The sequence below is a fragment of the Bufo gargarizans genome, chromosome 4, assembly GCF_014858855.1.
Source record: "Bufo gargarizans isolate SCDJY-AF-19 chromosome 4, ASM1485885v1, whole genome shotgun sequence".
In the NCBI taxonomy this organism is placed as follows: domain Eukaryota; kingdom Metazoa; phylum Chordata; class Amphibia; order Anura; family Bufonidae; genus Bufo; species Bufo gargarizans.
In genome coordinates this window covers 181,241,214-181,266,521 of record NC_058083.1, presented here as the reverse complement: position 1 = coordinate 181,266,521, position 25,308 = coordinate 181,241,214, and the positions used below count along the sequence as shown (strand labels likewise).

The 25,308-nt window shown below is 45.6% G+C and overlaps 1 protein-coding gene across 1 annotated transcript in view; it reads left to right on the top strand.

The window, feature by feature from the left end:
* The first annotated feature begins 440 nt into the window (after positions 1–440).
* PRKCI (protein kinase C iota) overlaps positions 441–25,308 on the top strand; it is a 100,745-nt gene continuing 75,877 nt past the window's right edge. The window contains exon 1 of the mRNA XM_044292585.1: positions 441–763. Coding sequence (XP_044148520.1) covers positions 684–763 — 80 coding nt within the window. The 5' untranslated portion in view covers positions 441–683. The remainder of the gene's footprint in view (positions 764–25,308) is intronic.

Sequence of the window (25,308 nt, the reverse complement as noted above, 5' to 3'; positions counted from 1 at the left end):
AGACATATTCATTTCTATGGGGCCGCTAAAAATGTCACCCTTCTGTCCTCACCCCGCAAATTGTCCTATTTTGTAAACAATGGGGCCCGTGAAAAACGTGTGATGCACGCCAACTGCATCTGTATTTTGTGGACCGCAAAAACGGATATGGTCATGTGAATGCTCCATTATGGAGACTGCATGGAGTTCATACAGTCAGGTACTTGCACTCTCTGCCACTAAACAACCATAGAACTAAACATTGGTGGGAAAATGCAGCAAAAAGCTAAGTTTACACTGAAGCCTAGCAATTTACTAACGTCACGTGACGCATGAATGCCGCAAAGTGGGGAATACACCGTAACCGGCAGAAGCCCCCATTAGCGACCTGTAGCCATGAAGTCCTGCCAGGTGCATTGTACGTAACATCCGCTCCCAGTCCCCGCACGCTGCAGCCCAGGCCGTGTAAACAGAATGCGGCTCTCCCGTGGGCAGCGGGCACATTGCTGTGTGGGGAGGGGAGGATGCATCGCGCTGCCGTGTGACTGACTGCCTCTCTACCTACCCCGAGAGTGAGGCTGTGTGCAGGGCAGGGCAGTCCCCTCCCCCGGATGTGTGCATGTTGGTACGCTCTTCCAGGCTGTGCTAGGATTCGGGGCTGTGCGGGCACCCGGCGGGCGCTGTGAGTTTCACTTGTGGAGGACATGCCGACACAGAGGGACAGCACCATGTCCCAGCCCGCTGATCACTCCCACCAAGTCCGGGTCAAGGCGTACTTCAAAGGGTGAGCAGTCTGGAGTGCCTCTGATTTACCACCTTATGTTGTAGGTTATGCTGGTGCTTGTAGTGTAGAGATTTCCTGGACAGATTTGTGGTACTGAGATGTATTGGGTCATGCTGCCACTTGTTGGTCATCCAAGTGACAGTGTATGTTAGAGTTTGCTCCATGCTACCAGTGCTATCTTCTGGCTCCCGGCTGTTTCCCGGGGTGACGCTGGCTCCCGGCTGTTTCCCGGGGTGACGCTGGCTCCCGGCTGTTTCCCGGGGTGACGCTGGCTCCCGGCTGTTTCCCGGGGTGACGCTGGCTCCCGGCTGTTTCCCGGGGTGACGCTGGCTCCCGGCTGTTTCCCGGGGTGACGCTGGCTCCCGGCTGTTTCCCGGGGTGACGCAGTCTCCCGGCTGTTTCCCGGGGTGACGCAGTCTCCCGGCTGTTTCCCGGGGTGACGCTGGCTCATGGTTGTTTCTGCTGGCTGGCAGCACAGGGTTTATGCGAGCTGCCCTGGGTAATGTTGGTACATGTAGTACAATAAAAAGCTGACAACTCTTAACTCTTTTCCAAGAGCATTCTGGGTAGTCGCTGGATTTGAGTAACTCCAGTGTGAACACTTAAATGAGACACAGGAACTTGTAAGGCGCTGGTATGGTTTTTACTTTCACCTCCAAGTCTTTACTGGTCAACTTAGTCACAGTAGACGTTGGGAGCTGAGTGGGTGCTATAACCGGTGGGTGCTTGCTGATTCACACAGAGGATATCCACCGGCAGTGTCTGTGATCAGGGATGACTCCGAGCATAGACATTTTACATTGATTGCAACCATGGACTCCTTCCAGTAACCCGCAGCTAGATCTTGGGAGCCTTTGCTGCTGTGGTGGTCTGGAGCTTTCTGAAGGCCAAAGTAAAATTTCTATGAAAGGGTTTCTCTGGGCTTTAAAAACACTTTGCCTGCTGCCCTGTTGTGGGAAGAGTTTGGTCAGTACCTGCCCCACCTTACTGGATACACGGCTGAACAGGAACACTGAAAGCCTGAGCCGAAGAGCCCTCAGCCATTGTGAGCGCAACGAGGACAGCAAAATAGTCAGCCTGATGGGGGGGTAAGCCATACTCTTCCCACTGGGGCAGAAGGCAGACCGACTTTTTTTTTTAAAGTCCAGAGAACCCCACTAAACAGAACCTGTCCTATCGAACATGGTGTATCAGCCGCAGGCACCATGTTATAGAGCAGGAGGAGCTGAGCAGATTTAGTAATCCTTTTATCTCATTCATATAAAGAGGACCTGTCACCACGCCTGACATGCCTGTTTTAATAGCTTCATGCATTCCCCATGTAATAAGAATTCTGAAGCATCTATTCTTCTGTCTGTATGTTGTAACGTTCCTCTATTTCTACTAGAAGTTATGAATGAATTGCTAGCAGTCTGCAGTAAGGGTACAGGGGGTGGTAACCAATTAGGGGGGTGGGTACCTGTACAGTCTGACAATGGCAGCACTGATAGGATAGAGTCAGTCTGTACAGGTACACCCCCCCCCCCCCAACTGGTTACCTCCCCCCTGTACCCTTACTGCAGACTGCTAGAAAATCAGTCATAACTTCTAGTAAAAATAATAATGGAATGGCACATCATAGAGACATAAGAATAGATGCTCCAGAACTGTTATTACATGGGGAAGGCATGAAGCCAAGCTATTAGAACGGGCATGTCAGAAGTGGTGGTAGGTTCTTTTAAATTTCTGCTTTTTCTGGGCTTTGAAGTAAGGAGGCAGTCCTATCAGTGATTGACAGTAGGGATGAGTGAATCGACTTTGGATGAAACATCCGAAGGCGATTCGCATAAAACTTTGTTAGAATTCTGTATGGACCGATGAGCTGAAGTTATTACACGAAGTCTCGCGAGATTTCACAACGTAATAACTTCAGAAATTAATTTCTACTGTTAAACTTCTTGCTCCGTACAGTATTCTAACAAAGTTTTATGCAAATCGACTTCTGATATTTTATCCGAAGTCGATTCGCTCATCCCTAATTGACAGCTCTCTCTGTATACACAGTCATAGAGACCAGGATGTCAATCACTGATAGGACCAACTCCTGGACTTCAAAGAGCAGAATGTGTAGAGCTTTAAATGAATACAGTACAAGTTTTACTGATTCTTTTGTCAAAAAAACTATATATCAACCAGCTCAGCTCATTCTGTTCCATAGGCGGCAGGTGACAGGTTCCCTTTAAGGGCTCAATAGGAACACAGAGATGTTGCCATAGACTGCAATACTATTTGATTGCAGTGTATGGTATAAGTGATCCAATGATCACATGTTCAAGTCTCCCAGGGAGACTAAAAATAACATTAAAATAAGGAGAAAAAAGTTTAAAAAATTCAAAGTATTCCCCTTTTCATAATTCTAAGGAGGAAAAAAAACATCATTGGTATCGACACATCCGAAAATGCCCAAACTATTAAAATATAGGTCTCTTTTACATGAGCAATATGTAAAGTGTCAGGGTCTGTTTAGTGAAAAACTGATGATTTTGCATGTCGGGCTACTTTCACACTGGCGTTCTGGCTTTCCGTTACGGAGATCCGTCATGGGCTCTCACAAGCGGTCCAAAATGGATCAGTTTTGCCCTAATGCATTCTGAATAGAAAAGGATCCGCTCAGAACGCATCACTTTGCCTCTGATCAGTCTCCATTCCACTCTGGAGGCGGACACCAAAACGCTGCCTGCAGCGTTTTGCTGTCCGCTTGATGAAACTGAGCCAAACGGATCCGTCCTGACTTACAATGTAAGTCGACGGGGGCAAATCCGTTTTCTCTGACACAGTCTGGCACAATAGAAAACAGATCTGTCTCCCATTGACTTTCAATGGTGTTCAAGACGGATCCGTTTTGGCTATAGAAGACATAATACAACCGGATCTGTTCATGATGGATGCATGCGGTTGTATTATTGTAACGGAAGCGTTGCCTTTCACGTTTTTCCATCACGTTCACATCCGTTTGTCATGCTCATGAAGAATAAGGGTACTTCCACACTAGCGTTAAACTTTTGCGGTATTAAGTTTTATCCTAATGCATTCTGAATGGAGAGCAATCTGTTCAGGATGCATCAGGATGTCTTCAGTTCAATCACTGTACGGTTTTAGGACAGAGAAAATACCACATCATGCTGCGGTATTTTCTGCGTCCAAAATTCCGGAACACTTGCTGGAATGCCAGATCCGGCATTGCTTTCCATTGAAATGCATTAATGCTGGATCCGGCACCAAGTGTTCAGGAAAAGCGGATGTGGTTTTGTGGTCTGCGCATGCGCAAAACTTTAAAAATGTGAAAAAGATAAATACCGGATCTGTTTTTCGGGATGACAACCGGAGAGACGGATCCGGTATTGCAATGCATTTGTGAGACGGATCCGCATCCGGTCCGTCTACAAATGGTATCCAACAACGCAAGTGTGAAAGCATCTCCCAGCAATCATCAGTGAAAGACTGCGTCCGGATGCCATTCATGTGCCGTCAGTTTGTTTTTTACTTGAATGAACCAGTCCTGCTTGAAAAACAGATGAAGAGAGAAGATTCTGCAACTTTTCTCGAACGGACAGATGGTAGCGATAAACAATGCTCATGTGCATATACCCATTGACATAAATGGGGCAGAGTTCAGTTCGGGTGCTATGCTGCCCATTGTAAAACGGACTGCGTCCAGATAGGAGACTCGCTTGTGTGAAATAAGCCGAAGACCTTTTTCACATGAATGAGTATACCGTCCAGGTGCGCTCCGGCCTGAATCCTGACCCATCCATATCAGTGAGTATATGCACACGACCGTTATTACTGATCATCTCTGCGTTCAGGAAAATCTCAGCATGTTCTATATTGTGTGTTTATTGCGGTCCTGGCTCCATAGAAATGAATGTGACTGCATATTAAAAACCGAAGGCATCTGGATGCAATGCGATTTTGTTTAAGGCCCCTTTCACACGAGCGAGTTCGACTCGCAGCGTGTGTCAGCAAGACCTCCCATCATGACCTACTTGGCACTGAAAGGATCGCATAGCGTTATATTGATTTATGATGCTATGTAACCCTTAGAGGTCTGGAATGTATTGTGTAAGGCTACATGCACACAAACGTTGTTTGTTTCCGTGCCGTTCCGTTTTTTGTTTTTTTCCGGATAGGATGCGGACCCGTTCATTTCAATGGGTCCGCAAAAAACGTGGACAGCACACCGAACATCAGTATGTCTGTTCCCCCACAAAAAAAATTAGTGCGTGTCCTATTCTCTAGTTTGCGGACAAGGATATACATTATTACAATGGATCTGCAAAAAAAACAGATGCCATATGGAACATCATCTTTTTTTTTTTTTTTTTTTTTGCGGACTGCACCCTGAACACAGCCGGACCTAATCCGTCACGCTTGTGTGAAAGAGGCCTAAGGGCCGCTTCACACGAGCGGATGCCGTGCGTGGCATCCGCTCCGTGAAAGAGTGCCAAGACCCGCTCCAGACTGCAGAGGCACGGAGCAGTAACATGACTGTTAATGCTCCGTGCCTCTCTGTGATCTCTTTACTACGAAATCACAGTTGTCACACTGTGATTTCGTAGTAAAGAGATCACAGAGAGGCACGGAGCATTAACAGTCATGTTACTGCTCCGTGCCTCTGCAGTCTGGAGCGGGTCTTGGCACTCTTTCACGGAGCGGATGCCACGCACGGCATACGCTCGTGTGAAGCGGCCCTTAGGGTTACATGGCATCCTAAATCAATACAATGCTATGTGACCTGTCAGAACTGGTGATCTCGCTGACACATGCTGTGTGTCCAATCTGTGGAACTCGCTCGTGTGAAAGGGGCCTAATGGTTGCTAGAAGATGTAGAGCGTTTTTCACACGTAAAGAAAAACAAATCAAAAACTGATTGCAACGGCGTGGAAAAACATTAGAACCTGACATATTTGCAGTAAACACTGAAGCAAAACGTTAGTATTTCATAGACTGAACTCGCGCAAGCTCTGCATCGCTCATGTGAAAGAGGCCTTAAAGGGTAACTGTCATGTTTTCATAAAAAAAATCAATTTTAGCATTTGTTACTGCTGCAGCAGGGGCGGAGTTAGGCGCGAGTGAGGCAGGAGAACTTGGGCACTTTCAGCAAACTCTCCGCCCCTGGGCACTTGCGACGGCTCATTAGCATATTATAAAAACTACTTTTTGGCCAATTTGGATGATCTGAAAAACAAGACAAAGGTACCATCTGTGTCATGTCTTTGTGTCCCACTGAACTATGTGATCGGTTTAAAACCGGTCAGATTGGTGACAGACTCCCTTTTAAGGCCTCTTTTAGACGGGCGTGGCGGGAAAAGGTGCGGGTGCGTTGTGGGAACATGCGAGATTTTTCCGTGCAAGAGCAAAACATTGTAATGCGTTTGGAACTTGCGTGAGAAAAATCGGCATGTTTGGTACCCAAACCCGAACCTCTACATAGAAGTTCGGGCTTGGGATCAGTGTTCTGTAGATTGTATTATTTCCCCTTATAACATGGTTATAAGGGAAAATAATAGCATTCTGAATACAGAATGCATAGTAAAATAGCGCTGGAGAGGTTAAATTTTTTTTTTTTAACTCGCCTCATCCACTTGATTGCGCAGCCGGCTTCTCTTCTGTCTTCTTTCTTTGCTGTGTGCAGGAACAGGACCTGTGGTGACGTCACTCCAGTCATCACATGATCCATCACCATGGTAAAAGATCATGTGATGACCGGAGTGACGTCACCAAAGGTCCTGTTCCTGCACACAGCAAAGAAAGAAGACAGAAGAGATGTCGGCTGCGCGATCAAGTGGATGAGGTGAGTTAATTTTTTTTTTATTTTTTTTAACCCCTCCAGCGCTATTTTACTATGCATTCTGTATTCAGAATGCTATTATTTTCCCTTTTATAACCATGTTATAAGGGAAAATAATAATGATTGGGTCTCCATCCTGATCTTCTCCTCGCAACCGTGTGTGAAAATCACACCGCATCCGTACTTGCTTGCGGATGCTTTCGATTTTCACGCAACCCCATCCATTTCTATGGGCCCTGCGTTACGTGAAAAACGCACAAAATAGAGCATGCTGCGATTTTTCACACAACGCACAAGTGATGCGTGAAAATCACTGCTCGTGTGAACAGCCCCATAAAAATGAATGGGTCGGGATTCAGTGCGGGTGCAATGTGTTCAACTCGCGCAGCGCATCCGCGCGGAATACTCGCCTGTGTGAAAGGGGCCTAAAAGTGATAAAAAAGTCATACATACTTTAAAATAGTATCAGTTAAAACTATAGTTCTCCCCGCCCTTTCACTGCTCTGTAGATGGACATATAACATAGTTATGGGTGTCAGAATATGGCGAGGCAAATAATTTGTTTCTAGTCTATACATTTAATGTCAATAATTGTACCAACCCCCAGGATGAAAGTACGGTAATTTTTACCTCCTGGTGAACAGCATAAATACCAAACCTAGAAAACAATAACAGGATTGTGTTTATTTTTATTTTTCCTAACTTCATCCCATTTAGGGTCCATTCACACGTCCGCAATATGGGTCTGCATCCGTTCCGCAATTTTGCGGAATGGGTGCAGACCCATTCATTTTCAATGGGGCCGGAATGTGCTGTCCGCATCCGCATTTGCGGATCAGCACTTCCGCATCTGTGCTTCTGTTTTCCGCAATTGCTGACAAGATTAGGCATTTTCTGTTATAGTGCCGGCGATGTGCGGTCTGCAAATTGCGGAATGCACAAGGCCAGTGTTCGTGTTTTGGGGATCCGCAGAACACTTACGGACGTGTGAATGAACCCTAATACTTTTTTCCAGCTCTCAATACATTGTATGGAATATTAAAATGGTGAATGGAACTCATTTTCAGCTTTAGAAATTTTCTGCAACAAAATCTACCGTGTGTGAAGTCAACCTTATATATTTCTCACTCCTGGCTTAGGCCCAAAAAACTATGTCAAAAACTGCAAATGTGCAGGATGACTGATAGTGGGTCCAAAAGCTGGGGCCCCTACCAACGACAACAGCAAGGGTGCTTGCTTCTTGTGGGTAAAATGGATGCAGGTTGTTATGACTTTGTACAAGAAGGATCTGTCTAAACCCTAAGGCTGGGTTCACATCTGAGCGTTCGCGATGCAGCGCTCTTTATGCGCGATTGTACCGGCGTTTGCAATCGCGCATACAGAGACAAGCGAACGCCCATTGTCGCGCGTTCCCGAAAGTCTATGTACGGGAACGCGCGACAAGACGCCCCAAAGAAGCTCATGTACTTCTTGGGGCGTCGGGCGTTTTACAGCGCGATCGTACGCGCTGTAAAACACCCAGGTGAGAACCATTCCCATAGGGAACCATTGGTTTCTCCTTGTTGAGCGTTTTACAGCGCGTAGGAACGCGCTGTAAAACGCTCAGGTGTGAACCCAGCCTTAGGCTGAGTTCACACGGGCGAGATTTCCACGCGGGTGCAATGCGGGAGGTGAACGCATTGCACCCGCACTGAATCTGGACCCATTCATTTCTATGGGGCTGTGCACATGAGCAGTGATTTTCACTCATCACTTATGCGTTGCGTGAAAATCGCAGCATGCTCTATATTGTGCGTTTATCACGCAACGCAGGCCCCATAGAAGAGAATAGGGGTGAGTGAAAATCACAAGCATCCGCAAGCAAATGCGGATGCGGTGCGATTTTCACGCATGGTTGCTAAGTGACAGTCTATTCACTGTATTATTTTCCCTTATAAGATGGTTATAAGAGAAAATAATAGCATTCTGAATACAGAATGCTTAGTAGGTGATCAATTGAGGGTTAAATTTTTTAAAAAAAAATTAACTCGCCTTCTCCTCTTGATCGCGTAGTTCCCGGTCTCTTCTTTAATGATGAACTACCAGCTAAAGGACCTGTGGTGAGGTCAGATCACATGGTCCATCACCGTGGTGATGGACCATGTGATTGGAGCATGTGATCTGACGTCACCACAGGTCCTAGCCGGTAGTTCATCATTAAAGAAGTAAAGACGAGAGTGGGAACTACGCGATCAAGAGGAGAAGGTGAGTTAATTTTTTAACTCTCAATTGATCACCTACTAAGCATTCTGTATTCAGAATGCTATTATTTTCCCTTATAACCGTGTTATAAGGGAAAATAATATCTACACAACACCGATCCCAAACCCGAACTTCTGTGAAGAGGTTCGGGTCTGGTTACCACAGTCTGTTTTTTATCACGTGCGTGCAAAACACATTACACCTGCGCGATAAAAACTGAACATCGGAAGGCAATCGCAGTCAAAACTGACTGCAATTGCGCTCCTACTCACACGGGTTTTCCCGCAATACACCGGGACACATCCGGACCTAATCCGGACACACCCGTGTGAACCCAGCCTTACTAGTTGGCTGTGACTTTTACATGAAGCTCTCTTTCAGCCGTGGCATTTGTACATTTGCAGACTGTATACTCATCAGCAGTTAGGAAACCGGAAACGCGGAATGTTGCCTTTTTGACAATATACTAGCACAAGTTCTGACATTTTCAGCCCATCCCATTCTTTAAACTTGGATTTACAGAGATCTGGTTCTAACATCCTTCAAATAATTGTGCATGAGGGAGGCCACATGTGTATTGCCCATGGTCTAGATATTCAGAAATGTTGAGTCGCTAGATTTCTGCACAGATGTTCCCTGTTGAAGGGTATGAAGTAAAATTACTAATTGGATGGTATGGGAAGCATTCCTATGCCCGGTATAGGGAATGGAAAAGAGGCATCACCTGAGGCCCCAGAGCAAAATTTGTAAGTATCTATACTTATTCCTACTGGATCCATTTCTGGCTTTGCCTCAAAAACGGCACGTGTGATTCCAACCTAAGGCCTCTTTCACACATCACGGATGTTCTCCAAGTACAGCACACGTACCCATTGACCTTAATGTGTGTTTTCACACATCAGTGAGACCATGGGTCCATGGTGACAAAACGGAAGCATGCCCTATTTTTGTTTGTGATTAGGGATCCCTCACATTAGTCTTGGGCTACATGCACACGACCGTATGTGTTTTGCGGTCCGCAAAAAAAAATGGATGACATCCATATGCCATCCGTTTTTTTGTTTTTTTTTCCAGATCCATTGTAACAATGCCTAAAACGGACAATGGGACATGTTCTATTTTATTTATTTTTTTGCGGGGCTACGAAACTGACATACTAATGCATGGTGCATGGTGTGCTGTCCACATTTTTTTGCAGACCCATTGGAATGAATGGGTCCGCATCCTATCTGCAAAAAAAACTGAACGCACACGGAAACAAACAACGCTCGTGTGCATGTAGCCTTACAGAGGTTTTCCAAGACTTTAAAACTGATGACCGATCCTCAGGATAGGTCATCAGTATCTGATTGGTGATGGTCCGATACCTGGGACCCCAACCAATCAGCTGTTTGAGAAGGCAGCAGTGTTTACAGTAGTGCCGCGGCCTTCTCACGGCTTTTCCTAGGCCAGTGATAACACGTTCATCAGTCACATGGCCAAGGAGCATCTCGGTCCCATAGAAGTGACTGGGGCTGAGCGCGATACCAAGAACGGCCGCTATACAATATACAGTGGTATGCTTGGTAAGCCGTGAGATCGCCCGGGGGCTCACAAGAGTGCCAGTGCCATCTCAAACAGCTGATCGGCGGAGGTCGTGGGTATCGGACCCCCACCAATCAGATATTGATGACCTATCCAGAGAATAGGTCATCAGTACTAAAGCCTTGGATAACCCTTTTAAGTCTATGGGTCCATGAAAACTGTGGACAAAACGTGGATGCCATCTGTGGTTTTCACATACCATTGGTAGAAGATGCTCTGAAAATGAATTTTCAGCCTAGCACAGGGGCAGGCAACTTCCAGCACACCAGCTGTTGTGAAACTACAACTCCCAGCATGCATACTTGTTCTGCTCTTCTAAGAACTATCATAGAAATGAAATGAGGATGCTGGGAATTGTAGTTTCAGAACAGATGCAGTGCCGATGGTTGCTGACCCCTGGCCTAGCAGTATCCTTGGAGTACAGATAATAGACAGAGGACAGAAAACAGACACACTGACCAAACACAGATTCTTCATGGATGAACCGCAGACCATCTGATCACAGATGTCATCATGGATATGTGAAAGGGCTGACTTTTGAAAAGTTTATAGTGGGTAGGGCTTCAGCTCCTAGCCAGAGCAGAAAGTGTACACAGGAAGCGCCCCTCACTTTGGAGGACCTAGCATGTCCGACTTTTACAGGTCATTCATTCGCGTTGTAGGGATATTGAATACTTGCTGGCAGGCTTCTTGTTGACGAACCCTTCTGTAGTTACTCTGAATGGCGCCGTATGGAATCTCGGTAAATGAGCCTCCATAATTCTATGGAACAGGCCACAATTTTCTCAAGGATCCTGTATGAATCTGCAAAAAAAAAAACAACAAAAAAACTATGTATGAAATCGGGGCCCATCTTGAATCTCAATGTGCTTCCAAGATTTTTATGCGTTGTGTATTACGAATCCATAATGTGGTCCTTTTCACAAGTCTTTATTTTGTTTTTGTTCTTTTATATATAAAAAAAAACCCATAAAAAGTCGTAACTTCGTGTCCTACATCTGTGATGATCAGTTCTGATGACTGCAAAATAGATATGTACACTTTCCATCCATTATGATTAATGCAGTTTGGAAATGATTAATCATGTGACCAACTCCGATTTCCTCTTAAAGGGGTTAGCCCATCTGGGACAATGCCAGATAAGTGTGCGTCCCACCTCTGGCACCCATGCCCAAAAGTGAACAGAGAGCAGCCATGCAACCCTAGGTGGCCACCCCCACATAGGGTTGGACTATATCAAAAATATTGCCACGATAACAATATTAAGAAATTTATCTCGATAACGATATATATCGCGATAAATGCCCATTTAGATGAAAAAAACAAGGAGACGTTTCACTGTATGGGGGCAGCCACAAGGAGACGTTTCACTGTATGGGGGCAGCCACAAGGAGACGTTTCACTGTATGGGGGCAGCCACAAGGAGACGTTTCACTGTATGGGGGCAGCCACAAGGAGACGTTTCACTGTATGGGGGCAGCCACAAGGAGACGTTTCACTGTATGGGGGCAGCCACAAGGAGACGTTTCACTGTATGGGGGCAGCCACAAGGAGACGTTTCACTGTATGGGGGCAGCCACAAGGAGACGTTAATTGTTATACTTTTATGTCATTTTTCACCATTTCAGGTATCTGTAACTAGTCGATTGACTTCTAGTAACAACAAAAACATTACAGGGTTAATTCTGTACCAGAACAAGTGGTTTATAGTAATCTTGTCTGTCATCTCCTACTAGGTGTATTGCAGGCTGTAAGCAGAAGTGTTGGTGGCGCTCCTGTCCTGTCCTGCGCTGTGCAGCCTCGCCTGTCATCTGATTCAGACGTCAGTGGGCGGAGCCTGCATGGAGGAGCCGGGGTAGCCGCTGCTGGCAGCAATTGGTATAGAATCATGCTGGGGCGGGCGGGGACGCAGATTTTGAAGTGGTCAGCGCACATGACCGCTTCTATGATGTCACAAAATACAGCGGTAATTAGGAAACGGCGATATTGCCGTTTTTTTTAATACCGCAATATATCGCCCAACCCTACCCCCACCTCTGCCATAGTCTAGCGGACGTGCTCTGTTCTTTTGGAAGTGCCAACAGCTATGGCAGAGCTTGCCCACCTTGGTGAGCATACGCAGTCTGCTCTCCTTCACTTTGGGGGCCCTGTTTAGGAGAGAAGAGCAGGTCCCAGAGGTGGGACCCTACCCCTTGAATTCTTTACTCCTCCCTTTTGGGGCTGATCTTTTACATGACTGTGTGCACTTTCGGGATGGGAAGTGTGTGTTGAACATCCAGTATGGCTGACAAGTTTCTTGGTCATGAGCTGATATGGTGTAGAAACCATATTGTAACGATAAATTATAAATTACCATATGGTTAGGAAATCGGGCGCTGTTGTAGAAGATTTGTCACTGTTGCCTGGAGGACATTAATAAGTAAAGAGTTGTACTGCAGCTGTCCACTGAATCCGCCGCTCGCTGTTTGCTCCTGTACACACCGGTGCCTCATCCATACTGATGACACGTTCCCTTTATTACACGCCTGTGCTTGGGTCACACATTGTCAAAATGGAAGACCTGTCATAGCGGTGGCAAGCCGGAGCATTACAGCAACCAGTGTTGGCGCCACTTTATCCACCATGCAAATGTCAAATTATTTGGGAGATTTAGAACCATACCAAAAAAATGATTTTCTTTTTCTTGCTACAAAATTTGTGGCCAACTAGTCAAACTAAAATAAATACCGGATCCGTTTTTCCGGATGACAACCGGAAAGACGGATCCGGAATTGCAATGCATTTGTCAGACTGATCCAGATCTCTCACAAATGCATCCATTTGCGTCCGGACTGTGTGCCGGAATCCTCTGCCGTAAGTGTGAAAGTAGCCTAATGCTTTACAAATCTATCCCTGCTACTGGTAGATCTGGTTCTTCAGGCTCCCGCTCCCACTCTACATGTCATCAGAAAAATCTTTTGTCAGTGAGGCCATACTTTCATGTCACCTGCAGTTGTGGTGTGATTTCAGCATATAATCATTAAAGGGGATTTCTGGGGTTATATTAATTCCCTGTCCCCAGAATAAGCCATCAGTATCAGATCGGTGGGAGTCCAGCTCTCAGCACCAGCAGCAACCTGCACCCAAAGGGGTTGTCCAGTTTCAAGAGGAATCCAGACGGCTCAGGTGATCGACCTGTAATAAAGGATAGATGATTACATACCGGACAGATCCTGAGATGCCGCTCCAGTTCTTCCGACATAGCTCTGTTTTCCTGATGGCAGCAGTGACATCACACATGCAACATGTGACCACTGTAGCCAATCACTGGTCTCTTCAGTGCACCTCTGAGGCTAGTGTTTGGCTGCGGCGGTCACATGTTGTCCACGTGATGTCACTGCTGCAGCCAGGAGAAGTGGAGCAGCGGCGCTGGATTTGTCAGGTAATCATCTATTCTTTATTAAAGGTCGATACCCTGAGTTGTCTGGCTTACCCTTGAAACTGGACATCCCCTTTAATATTGCAGCTTCATCCTCTCCATTTGAATGGGATGAAGCTTTAATATCCCACACTGCCAAGTAGACTGTGTGCAGGTGGACAAACTGTAGAGGCCCCTTAAAAAAACAAAAAAAAAAACTGATCGTCATGGGTACCAAGAGTCGGACCCCCACTGATCTAATATTAAAAGCCTGCCCTGAGAAATTGGCGGACGGTGCCTTATTTTTCAGTGCGTGTCAATGTGAAAATGGTTATTGTAAAGCATTATTGTATGGTTTCTTGCTAATTAAACGTTGTCGTCCCGAATTATACCTTCTGCTCAGGATAGGCCATCAGTATCTGATGTACGGGTGTCTGACACTCTGCATCCTTGACAATCAACTATTTTGGGTCTTCAGAACTGACTTGAACAAAATCGGGTCGAATCATTGACCGTCACGGCCTCTTTTCATAGAAATGCCTACAGGACAATTATGCGGACTTTCAGCTTTCAGTATTTGTTTTCTTGCATTTTTGTTCCTCTTCAGTAAGTCTTGTGAATTTTTGGAATGCCGTCTGTCAGAAAATCTCACAGATTTTGAGTGTCCCAAAAAAAAAAGAACTGCAGGAGTCAAGCATGTATCCAGAGTGGTATCTGTGCCTGTGGTCAGCTGTAGAGGACCTGTACAGGAATGTGATGACCATGTGAATGGCGACAACCTCTCTACATCACTGTGGATTATATCAAGGCTGTATTAACAACAGGAAGTCAACGGGGCGGGGGTGGGGGCATAAGTAGTCACACTTGTAAAATGCTGTGTCTGAATTTTAGCTCTGAAGACAATTCTGAGACCTCAGGTTTGAAGTGGGAATCAGTGTCTGGTCAGCTACATCTGATGGAACATCTTAAAGGGGTATCCAATGTTAGAATGCTATTTTGATGTGTTAGGAGGAGTTCAATATCCTGTGTATTTTATTTGTGCACCTCTTCATGTGAGTCACGTGGGGGTTTGTCTGTGTACCTCTTCATGTAAGTCGTGTGGGAGGTCTCTGTGTACCTCCTTATGTGAGTCACATGGGGGGGTTTGTCTGTACCTCTTCATGTAAGTCATGTGGGGGGGGGGGGGGGTCCGTGCTCCACTTCATGTTAGTCACAGAGGGGGTGGGGGGGGGGGTTTGTATGTGTACCTCTTAATGTTAGTCACAGAGGGGGGTGTCTATCCACCACTTCTTGTGAGTAACATGGGGGGGCGCTCTGTTTTTGCCATTTAATTTGGATATTTTGAGTCCTTTTCTTTATCCCTAGCCCTGCGGAGAGCTTGGTTGCTTGTGTACGCACTACTTTTACAGTCTGTACGTTCCATTACCTTTAAAGAAGGCAAACAAAAAGCATGAAGTCAAATAAAAGCCGCCTATGTTGTGCATGACTGCTTGATCTGCAGTGACCCGTGGAGCGCACTGGCGGTGCCAGCAGCTCCATAATCTGTACCTTATATTTAAAGGTCCACCAATCTGTCATGAAAATGAATGTATTATTAAAAATATAAATGCAAGTAGATTTACCTCTGTCCTTCAGGTGACTGGCGTAGAAATGGTTGTAAATGTCTTCCTCCCTGCTGCAAAGGATGAAATCTGTGGTGGAGATCTGCAGCCTTCACATGCTGCAAATTTCAGAGCAGATCTCACAGTGGCTGAATTGGCTCATTAAAGGAGTCAGTTTACTTGGTGGCCAGGCATCAAGAACCTTCATAGACGTAATACTAAGGTGAAACTATGGCTGTATTCACACATGGAGTTTTTGCAGCAACTTTTCAAATTAGAAAATAATATCTTATGCATTGCACATCTCAGGGATGTGGATAGGGGATAACCTGTTATATCTGGAATACCGCTTTAATTTTAAGACCTACTAATGACTAGATGTTTTTTTTTTATCTCTATTAGGCCTCATGCACACAGCCGTTGTTTTGGTCCGCATCCGAGCCGCAGTTTTGGCGCCTCGTATGCGGACCCATTCACTTCAATGGGGCCGCAAAAGATGTGGACAGCACTCCGTTGCTCCGTTCCGTGGCCCTGCAAAAAAAATAATATAACATGTCCTATTTTTGTCCGCGCTTTGCGGACAAGAATAGGCAGTTATATGTAAAGGCTATCCGTGCTGTTCCGCAAATTGCGGAACGCGCACGGATGCCATCCGTGTTTGGCGGATCCGCCATTTGCGGACCGCTAAACACACCACGGTCATGTGCATGCGGCCTTATGTCCTGATATGTAAAGCTACAGAATTCGAAGATGGTGCCCTTTGTTTTTCCCAGTCCCAGGGGTACCTACTTGTATTTTCATTGACTTGTTTGAACTTTACCCGTATTTTATGCCCCTACATATTAGCCTGGTACGCTTGCATAGGGGCTTTGCTTGGATGTGTGGTGCAGACTCAGTTACTTGCAGTGTGAAGATCATTCAAAGATCTCCTTCTTAAGTGTTAATTGTGGCGGAATTGATAGTTTTCTGTAAAATAACTTGTATTATGTGGCACCTTGACACATCAGCCTTGATAAAATTTTCAGTGTTGCGTATAATGACATGGCGGTAGAACGCCTACATGGTCGGGACTGCTTTCCACCACACTTTGTAATGTGACATGGTGGTCTCCCACAGGTTCCCTAGGCTGAGTTTCGGGATAGTCATACCCGTGGGAGGAGGTGACTCGCTACTTTCACTCATTTCTGTGCTGCCATGTACTATAGGTGTCAGGTTTCAAGGTCCCTTTTATTGTGTGCTGTGTTCTGCAAATGAAGTAGCTGTAAACCTCGGCTGACAACTCGATGACTTCTATTTGGCTCATTAACAATTATTTTAGCACTGAATAAAATTCAGCTTCGGTCTTGAACCCTTGTTAAACCTAACATTTTGTTCGCATAAGCCTTTGTGAAAGTTAAAGGTAACATACCCTTAACAAAGGCCTTCAGGAATCAGCACCCTCTCCATATACTCAGTATGACTTCACCAGTCGTGCATTCCCCCCACATGATTAAAGGGGTTATCCGGGATATAAATATTGATGACCTATCCTCAGGATTGGTGATCAGTTATCTGATTGGTGGGGGTCTGGCTCCCGACACACCTGCCGATCAGCTGTTTGAAGAGGCCGCAACGTTCAGAGGAGTGCCGTGGCCTCTAACTTCGTATTCACGATATACTGCAATATCGTTGTTTCTTAAAGGGAACCTGTCACTGGGATTTTGGCCATAGAGCTGGGGACATGTGCTAGCGGCCATCTAGCAGCCCATCTGCAATACCCAGTCCCCATAGCTCCCTGTGCTTTTATTGTGTTAAAAAAACGTTTTGATCCATATGCAAATGAACCTCATATGTGTCCTGTATCCGGAGAGGAGTCCAGCGGAAAGGAGCCCAGCACCGCCCCGCGTCCTCCGAATCGCCTCCTTGCTGGCTGACGTCACAGAGCTGGAGCGCCGAAATCTCGCGATGCGCGAGCTAGCGCATGCGTAGTTCGTTCCCTGTGCTGATGCCAGCACAGGGAATGAACATGATGCTGACACTGCGCATGCGCTAGCTCGCGCATCGCGAGATTTCGGCACTCCAGCTCTGTGACGTCAGCCAGCAAGGAGGAGATTCGGAGGACGCGGGGCGGTGCTGGGCTCCTTTCCGCTGGACTCATCTCGGATACAGGACACATATGAGGTTCATTTGCATATGGATCAAAAAAAGTTTTTTAACACACTAAAAGCACAGGGAGCTATGGGGACTGGGTATTGCAGATGTGCTAGTGGCCATCTAGCAGCCCATGTCCCCAGCTCTATGGCCAAAATCCTGGTGACAGGTTCCCTTTAAATACAGCAGTATTTTAGTGTTTGTCATAGGGGCAGTCGCACTTGAGTGCTGACTACCTCAAAAACATCTGCAACACATTACAGGGCAGTACACTCGCCAGATGGCACAGTGGAGAAGGAGAGAGTCCCTCCATCCCCACTGTCACGCGGCCGCTGCTCCACCGATGAGAATAGCATTGAAGTGGAGGGGAGGAGCTGTGGCCACTGCACCACCAATGATTATAATTAACCCGTTAATACAAATGGAGGTGGTGGGTGTTGGCAGTGTCACACAGCCAGCACCTGGCCTCAATGACTGAGCGTGGCGGTAATACGGCTGGCACCCGCAGTCTACATATGTAATAACGGGTTAATTATATTCATTGGTAGAGCAGTGTCGTCGCCCCCCCAGTATTACATTCATTGGCGGTAGTGGCCACAGGATCCCCTTCCTCGGTACATTCATTGGTGGCAGTGGCAGCTTATGATCGGAGCCCCAGCAGTGAAATCACGGGGATCCAATCGGTTACCATGGCAGCCAGGACGCCACTGAAACCCTCCCTTGCTGCCATGGTAAGCTCCATGCTGTGTTCACAAAGCACAGGGCAGCAGGGACAGTGTTAAGTCCTATTCACCCTAAGATATCTTTATTGGGGTGAATAGGACATGGGTTCTAGCACCCTAAAGGGGCTAAAAGTTATTAAATAAAAAGTAAAAAAACGTTTACCGTATATACTCGAGTATAAGCCGACCCGAGTATAAGCCGAGGCCCCTAATTTTACCCAAAAAAATGGGAAAAATTAGTGACTCGAGTATAAGACTAGGGTGGGAAATGCAGCGTGTATGTGTATATAATGCACACACTCTACATTATATACACACATCTGCAAGAGGGTGACTCAGATTGATGGGAGTCTGACTCTGACTCCCTGTATTTAATGCAGAGTGTGTACATTATATACACACACACTCTGCATTAAATACAGGGAGCCATCCACAGATCTCCCCCCTAAACAGTGCCATCCACAGATCCCCCCTAAACAGTGCCATCCACAGATCCCCCCTCCCCTAAACAGTGCCAGGATGGCACTGTTTAGGGGAGGGGGGATCTGTGGATGGCACTGTAGGGGGATCTGTGGATGGCACTGCCATCCACAGATCCCCCTACAGTGCCATCCACAGATCCCCCTCCCCGACGCTCACAGCAGTATATTTATAAAGTATAAGCAGTATATTTATCAGTATTCTTTATTTATCAGTATTCTTTGGATATCTTACTTTATCGTTGCTCCGGTAATAGCAGGCAGTGCGGGGAGCGGCGCTCACTCACTGACGTCACGCGCCTGCTCCCACTAGGCGGCGCAGGCGCGTGACGTCAGTGAGTGAGCGCCGCCCCCCGCACTGCCTGCTATTACCGGAGCAAAGATAAAGTAAGATAGACTCGAGTATAAGACGAGGGGCCTTTTTGAGCACAAAAATATGTGCCCAAAAACTCGTCTTATACTCGAGTATATACGGTAAATCACTCCCTTTACCAATTTGACATATAAAAATATATAAACAATAAAAAATTAGGTATCACCACGTCCAAATAAGTCTGAACTATTAAAATATTAAATATCTCCTATGGGGTGAACGCCCTAAAAGAAAATTATTTAAAAAAAAAAGTCGATTTGCCATTTTTTGGGTCACCTTGTCCCCACAAAAAAATAGGATAGGACTGTTCTATTATGGGCCAGACGTTCCATAAAATGCACAATGCAGATTTTTTTGTGTTTTTAATTTTCTTTCACGTAGTATCGAGTATCACAATATTTTTTTATGTGATCGAAATCGAATCGAAATTTTGGTATTGTGACAACTCTAGTCACGGCTGCATAGCTTTAGCTCGCCAAGAAATGGCATCCAGTGGCTCTAAACCCTGCTGAGAGGCCAGGGCTGAGATAAGTCACTGCGCTAATGACTCCCAATGTTTACTTTGGCTGAAAGGCATGTTTATGATGCCAGTGTGCACCTATGATGGGTACACTCTGAATAACCCATTTATCAGGGTTTTCCGCTAGCATGTCCCATTTTCAATGGGAGCTCCAAAGATGGCTGATCGCTGCCATCTCCAGCACTTCCATAGATCTTCCCCCATCGCGATCCGATATTAGCTTTCTCGCCCGACCCCCTCCCCCGCTCCAAGGGATGCGAGTGCTGGGGATCGCTTCACTCAACACTAATTATAACCATACCTGTGTGTCATCTGGGTTTTTATTCCATTTCCAGGAAAAGCTTTTATTTCTATGAAAAACAGCTCCCAAGTGTCTAGCTTGGCGCTGGAAGCAAAGCACAGGGCGTGTACGAGTTTTTTGGTTCTACATTGTGGTAACGCTAGGGGAAAGAGGGGGGAAGCGTTGGATGGTAAAGAAAGGATCAGGCGGCAGGGAAGGGCGGCTGGATTAGACATTTTGAAAAGGAAAGCCTACCATGCTGGACACCTGGGAGCCGTTTTTCATAGGAATAAGAGCTTTTCCTGGACATAGAATAAACACCCAGGTGACATGAAGGTATGGTTTATTGCTTTTACAACATTCTGATGGCCATTTCCGGAAGTTATATTAGTGAAAGTAACGTGACAAGACTCCCTTTAAATTTAGTGGCCATTCCTTAGAAAAGGTAATCAGTGATGGCCAGTTCGCGGTGTTCACCCGCGAACACATGCGGGCTGCCATCTTAATTCACAAGTCTGGCGAGTCACAGGTAAGCCCTTACCTGTGCTGCAAGCCGGTCTGAAACAAATGCGGTCAGCGGGATCAGGCAGTTCTGAGAACAGCCGCCGGGGGCCTTCATCGGGCTGTTCTCGGAACTGCCTGCTCCCGGTGACCGCATTTGTTTTCAGACCGGCTCGCGGCACAGTTAAGAGCTTACCTGTGCCTCGCCGGACTTGTGAGTTAAGATGGCAGCCCGCATGTGTTCGCGGGTGAACTGGTAATCAGTATTGGATTTGTGGAAGTTCATCTCTCAGCAGCCCTGCCAATCAGTTATTTGAAGGGGCAGCAACTGCAGGCCTAATCCATATACAGCTGTGTATATCTGCTATTGATCTGAACAGGTTTATAGAGATCAGATCAATCGCACGACCACGGGTGATCTTGTGCTTTATGCTATATATGCTGTGGAATGTTTTTTTTAGGAATATTTATTAGACTATCCCCCTCCCCCATCTTCTAATCTGATGATTGTCTGACTAGTAATTTGTTGTCATATAGATGTAGTCCTTTATGCGTGGATGTTGTTTTATATGTACCGTAATAAAAATAGGTCACATGCATTATACTTTACTTTAGTTGCCGGTTTTGGAAATGTGCATTGAATTCATGTCCTTTAGGCCTCATGCACACGGCTGTTGTTTGGGTCCGCATCCGAGCCGCTGTTTTGGCAGCTCGGATGCAGACCCATTCATTTCAATGGGGCCGCAAAAGATGCGGACAGCACTGGCTGACTTGTTTCATGTGCGCTTGGCAGCTTAAGGCATCTGTGTTGGTCCCATGTAGTGTTGAGCAAACTTCTGTTTTTCAAGTTCGGCCTACAAGGTTCGGGTTATCTAAGAATTCCGTTATAGATTTCGCCACCACGAACTATAAGGGTACATGCACACGTTCAGGATTCATGTGCGGAGAATCCGCACTGAAATCCGTAGGTGTTCGCAGGCAAATCTGCGCGGTCAATCCGCATTAATTGATGCGGCTGTAGTGCGGATTCGGTGCGGATTTTCCTAAGTGAATGAAGAAAATCCGGTCAGCAAAAATAAAATAAATTTGGCATGCTGCAGATTTTAAAATCCGCACCGCAGGTCAAAATCCGCGCTGAAAAAATCCACATAGTGTGCATTGAGAATTTCAAATTCTCATAGAATACAATGTACATGACCTACGGTGCGGATTTTCCGCACGCAAATCGGCGCAGAAAATCCACATGCAATCCTGATCGTGTGCATTTAACCTTAGTTATGGTTTGTGATAGCGGAATCCATAACGGAATTTTTAGATACCCTGAACTTGAAAACACGCGTTCGCTCATCCCTAGTCCCGTGTTCATATGTGCGCACATTGCTGCGAAAAATTATGTTTTAATATATGCAAATGAGCCTCTAGGAGCAACTGTGGCACTTTGACAGGACCAGACAGGTGTAATGCTCCATTTACACGTCCTCAATTCCGTTCTGCATTTTGTGTAACGGAATTGCGGACCCATTCATTTCTATAGGGCCGCACAATGTGGATCCGCAAAACACACACAGACGTGTAAATGGACCTGATGTTTACACTGCCTGGTCCTGTCAATCAAAGTGCAGAATGCGCAGCAGTTGCAGAGAGAGCTGAATCTCAAGGTGTAACGGCAGCACCCCCATTGATCCTCATTTGCATATATTACTATATCATTTTTCTCAGCGATGCGGGCACTGATGCAGGTTCCTGAACTGAGTGCATTGTTTCATGGTGCAGTCGGCTGCTGTCTGATGGCGGGTCTAAAGTACTGTACACTCATGATTGTGTGATCACAGAAAATGCTGCTGTCACTTGAGTGTTTCCATGCTCACATGTTGAGGATCCTGTTGACATTCTGTCAGCAGTGCATGTAAATGGAGTGTTTGATGCCATGCGTTAGTGCCATTTGGTTGGCATACCAGGGTCGGGCCAAACGATCTAAAATTGGGTTGTCTTGCGGTTACTTACAATATGAACATGTATGACCTGGTGTCGTATATGATCGATCACTGTGTTCATTTATTTCATTTGACTGCCCAAAGCTTGATCCACAAGATTAGATTTAATTAAAATTTGGGGATTGCCTTTCACCCACCCCAAAAAGTCCTGACAAATTGGAGCCCTTTTTTTTTTTTTTTTACAAGGACACTTCCATCATTTTTTTAATCCCATATTAACAACTTATATCTGAATATTTACATACATTACATGTAACAGGTTTCTGGATATCATTTTTTGAAGTCGCTGTATTACACTTCCTGTCCTGCCTCTTCTTTTTTTGTCAGGCAGTCGACCATCACTGCTGCCAGAGAGAGCCCCCTATTTTTACTCCATTAAAGCATCACACATTACACTAATCAATGCACTGCTCCTCTGTTGACATTTTTATCAATGCCTATCAAGAGAACAATAGAGCTGTCATACTGTTATCCCCAATCCTACATCTATTATGCTAACAGGTAACCTCTTCCCCTCACAGCAGCAGTAAACTGGTAATGGATTACCTACAAAAAAATGTTCTATTAGTATTCCAGTTCAGTTCTTTGTACCAGTCCATAGAAAGGATGCCCTGGAGCTGGTAAAAGTATAAAGGAGAGCAACTAAACTGATAAGGGGCATGGAGGGTTTTAGTTATCAGGAAAGAGTGAAAGAATTACATTTATTTCGTCTTGAGAAGAGACGTCTAAGGGGAGACATGATTGACCTATACAAATATATAAATGGGCCATACAAAAAATATGATTAAAAACTGTTCCATGTAATATGCCCTGACTAGCCACTTAGTTCAATTCATGGGGGCTGCAGAAGATATGGGGCCCCCATTCTTATGATCGGTGGGTGTCCTACCAGTAGGAACCCCTCCAATCAAATAGTTATCCCCTATCCTGTGGATAGGAAATAACGTCTAACAACTGGAGTATCCCGTTAAGGTTTGTGACCATCTTAGGGTGCTGGCACACAGTGCAGTTAGGATGCAGTTTTTTATTGTAGCTAGCTGAAATTCCTTAAAGGGTAACTGTCATGTTTTCATAAAATAAAAACAATTTTAGCATATGTCACTGCTGCAACAACATTATGCATAAAGCAATCTTTAGTTTCTTCACATACCACTGTTTTCCTTGAGTTTTTCCCTTAGTTACGGCTGTTTAAAGTTAAACATTTACAATATGATGGCTCATCTGCCAGTTCTCTGAGGCCAAAACTGCTTTCCCTCACTTACCATACATACTTGCTGTAGCCAGCAGCTCCCTGCCAGCCAATCGGATTGCATTACTGAGAGACACGCCTCCTCACTCTGAAGCCTATTGCAGGCATACAGTGTGAAGGATCGCCCCTCGGTCTTCTGCTTATACTAAAAGGAAGACAGACAAGCCATAGCAACAGTCGGTGGAAAGGGACAGAGGACATTATTAAACGCTGTTATTATAAGGTAATTACAGTATACTTCCCTTCACAGGTCCCTCTAGATAGGGGGAATTGCTAAAAAATAAAAACAACTTGGACAACCCTAGAGACATATTCCCAAAAATTGAGAATAAGTTTTGGATAGAAGAGAATTGTAGATTTCCAAGCTTTTTAAATTACCTTTTTAGTTTCTATTGTAAACAAAAATTGGGAAAATGCCAAGCACAAACTTGACCTTAACACGTGTCTCTATGCATGACTACCTAGCTGAAGTCTCTGCATTAGCCGATACGGTAGACTTTTCCGTCTGGGAGCAGCCTGCCAGATCCGGCATTGTCGGATGCAACTGGAATACCGTCCAGCCCCATTTACTATTGCGCGGTTACCCCACAAAATGTATATATCTGGAGGATAGCTAATAAATATCGTACAAAGGTTCCCAATTCTCCCTTCTGAATGGGGTGGTACTGCTCTTGTTATGCTGACTTCAGCGCTCCACAAGTTATCTTGAAGGTGTCATCTCAGGGTTGCCTCAGCCAATGATCTAAATGGATAATTGTGTTGTTAGCTTGTAGTACATGCTGGAGCCCTTCCCAAACTGGTCTTATTGTGTTCTACACCTGAAAGTGTGATCCTGTTGAGATCAGACCTCAGTGACTCATATAATGAGATGGCCGGTGATCTCGGGGTATTGTGTAATTAAGAATGTTGTTTGTCTTTCTGATTAGTAGTACATGCTGGAGTATTTTAGTTCCTGTTCCATTACTTCCTACATTCCAGCTTCACAGTGCCAGATCTGTAGCACAACAGGCACCTACGGTGATTGAAAAATCTATTAATTTATCATAGGGTCTGTCTGGTTCCAGCACAGTGTCCAACATTTTGGTGGCAAAATAGTGCTGCATACAGAGGTATTCTTTCGTCAAAGCGCGGAGGCTTCTGAAGGAACCTCCAGCATAGTTGTAGACTGAGCATAAGAGGTATCGACACACAGAGCAGTATGACTAGTTAAAGCCACTCTTGGGCTGTAACACGGACATTTAAAGGGAATCTGTCACCAGTTTTATGGTGTCCTAACCAAAGGCAACATAAACTAGTGACAGATCCCATTAGCAAAATGCTCGGTCACTATCTTTAATTCACCTAGCCGTTTTGCCAAAATCTTATATTGAAAAGCTCTAGCTCCTGCCAGCGAGTCCCGATTTTCATGAGCTCCTGGCTTTCCCCAACGCCTGCTGCTGATTCATATGGAACAAACCTGTCAATCAGAGGTAGGGGGCGCTAGCTTAATACTATAGGGCAGGCATGGCCAACCTGCGGCTCTCCAGCTGTTGTAAAACTACAACTCCCACCATGCCCTGCTGTAGGCTGATAGCTGTAGACTGTCCGGGCATGATGGGAATTGTAGTTTTGCAACAGCTGGAGAGCCTCAGGTTGGCCATCCCT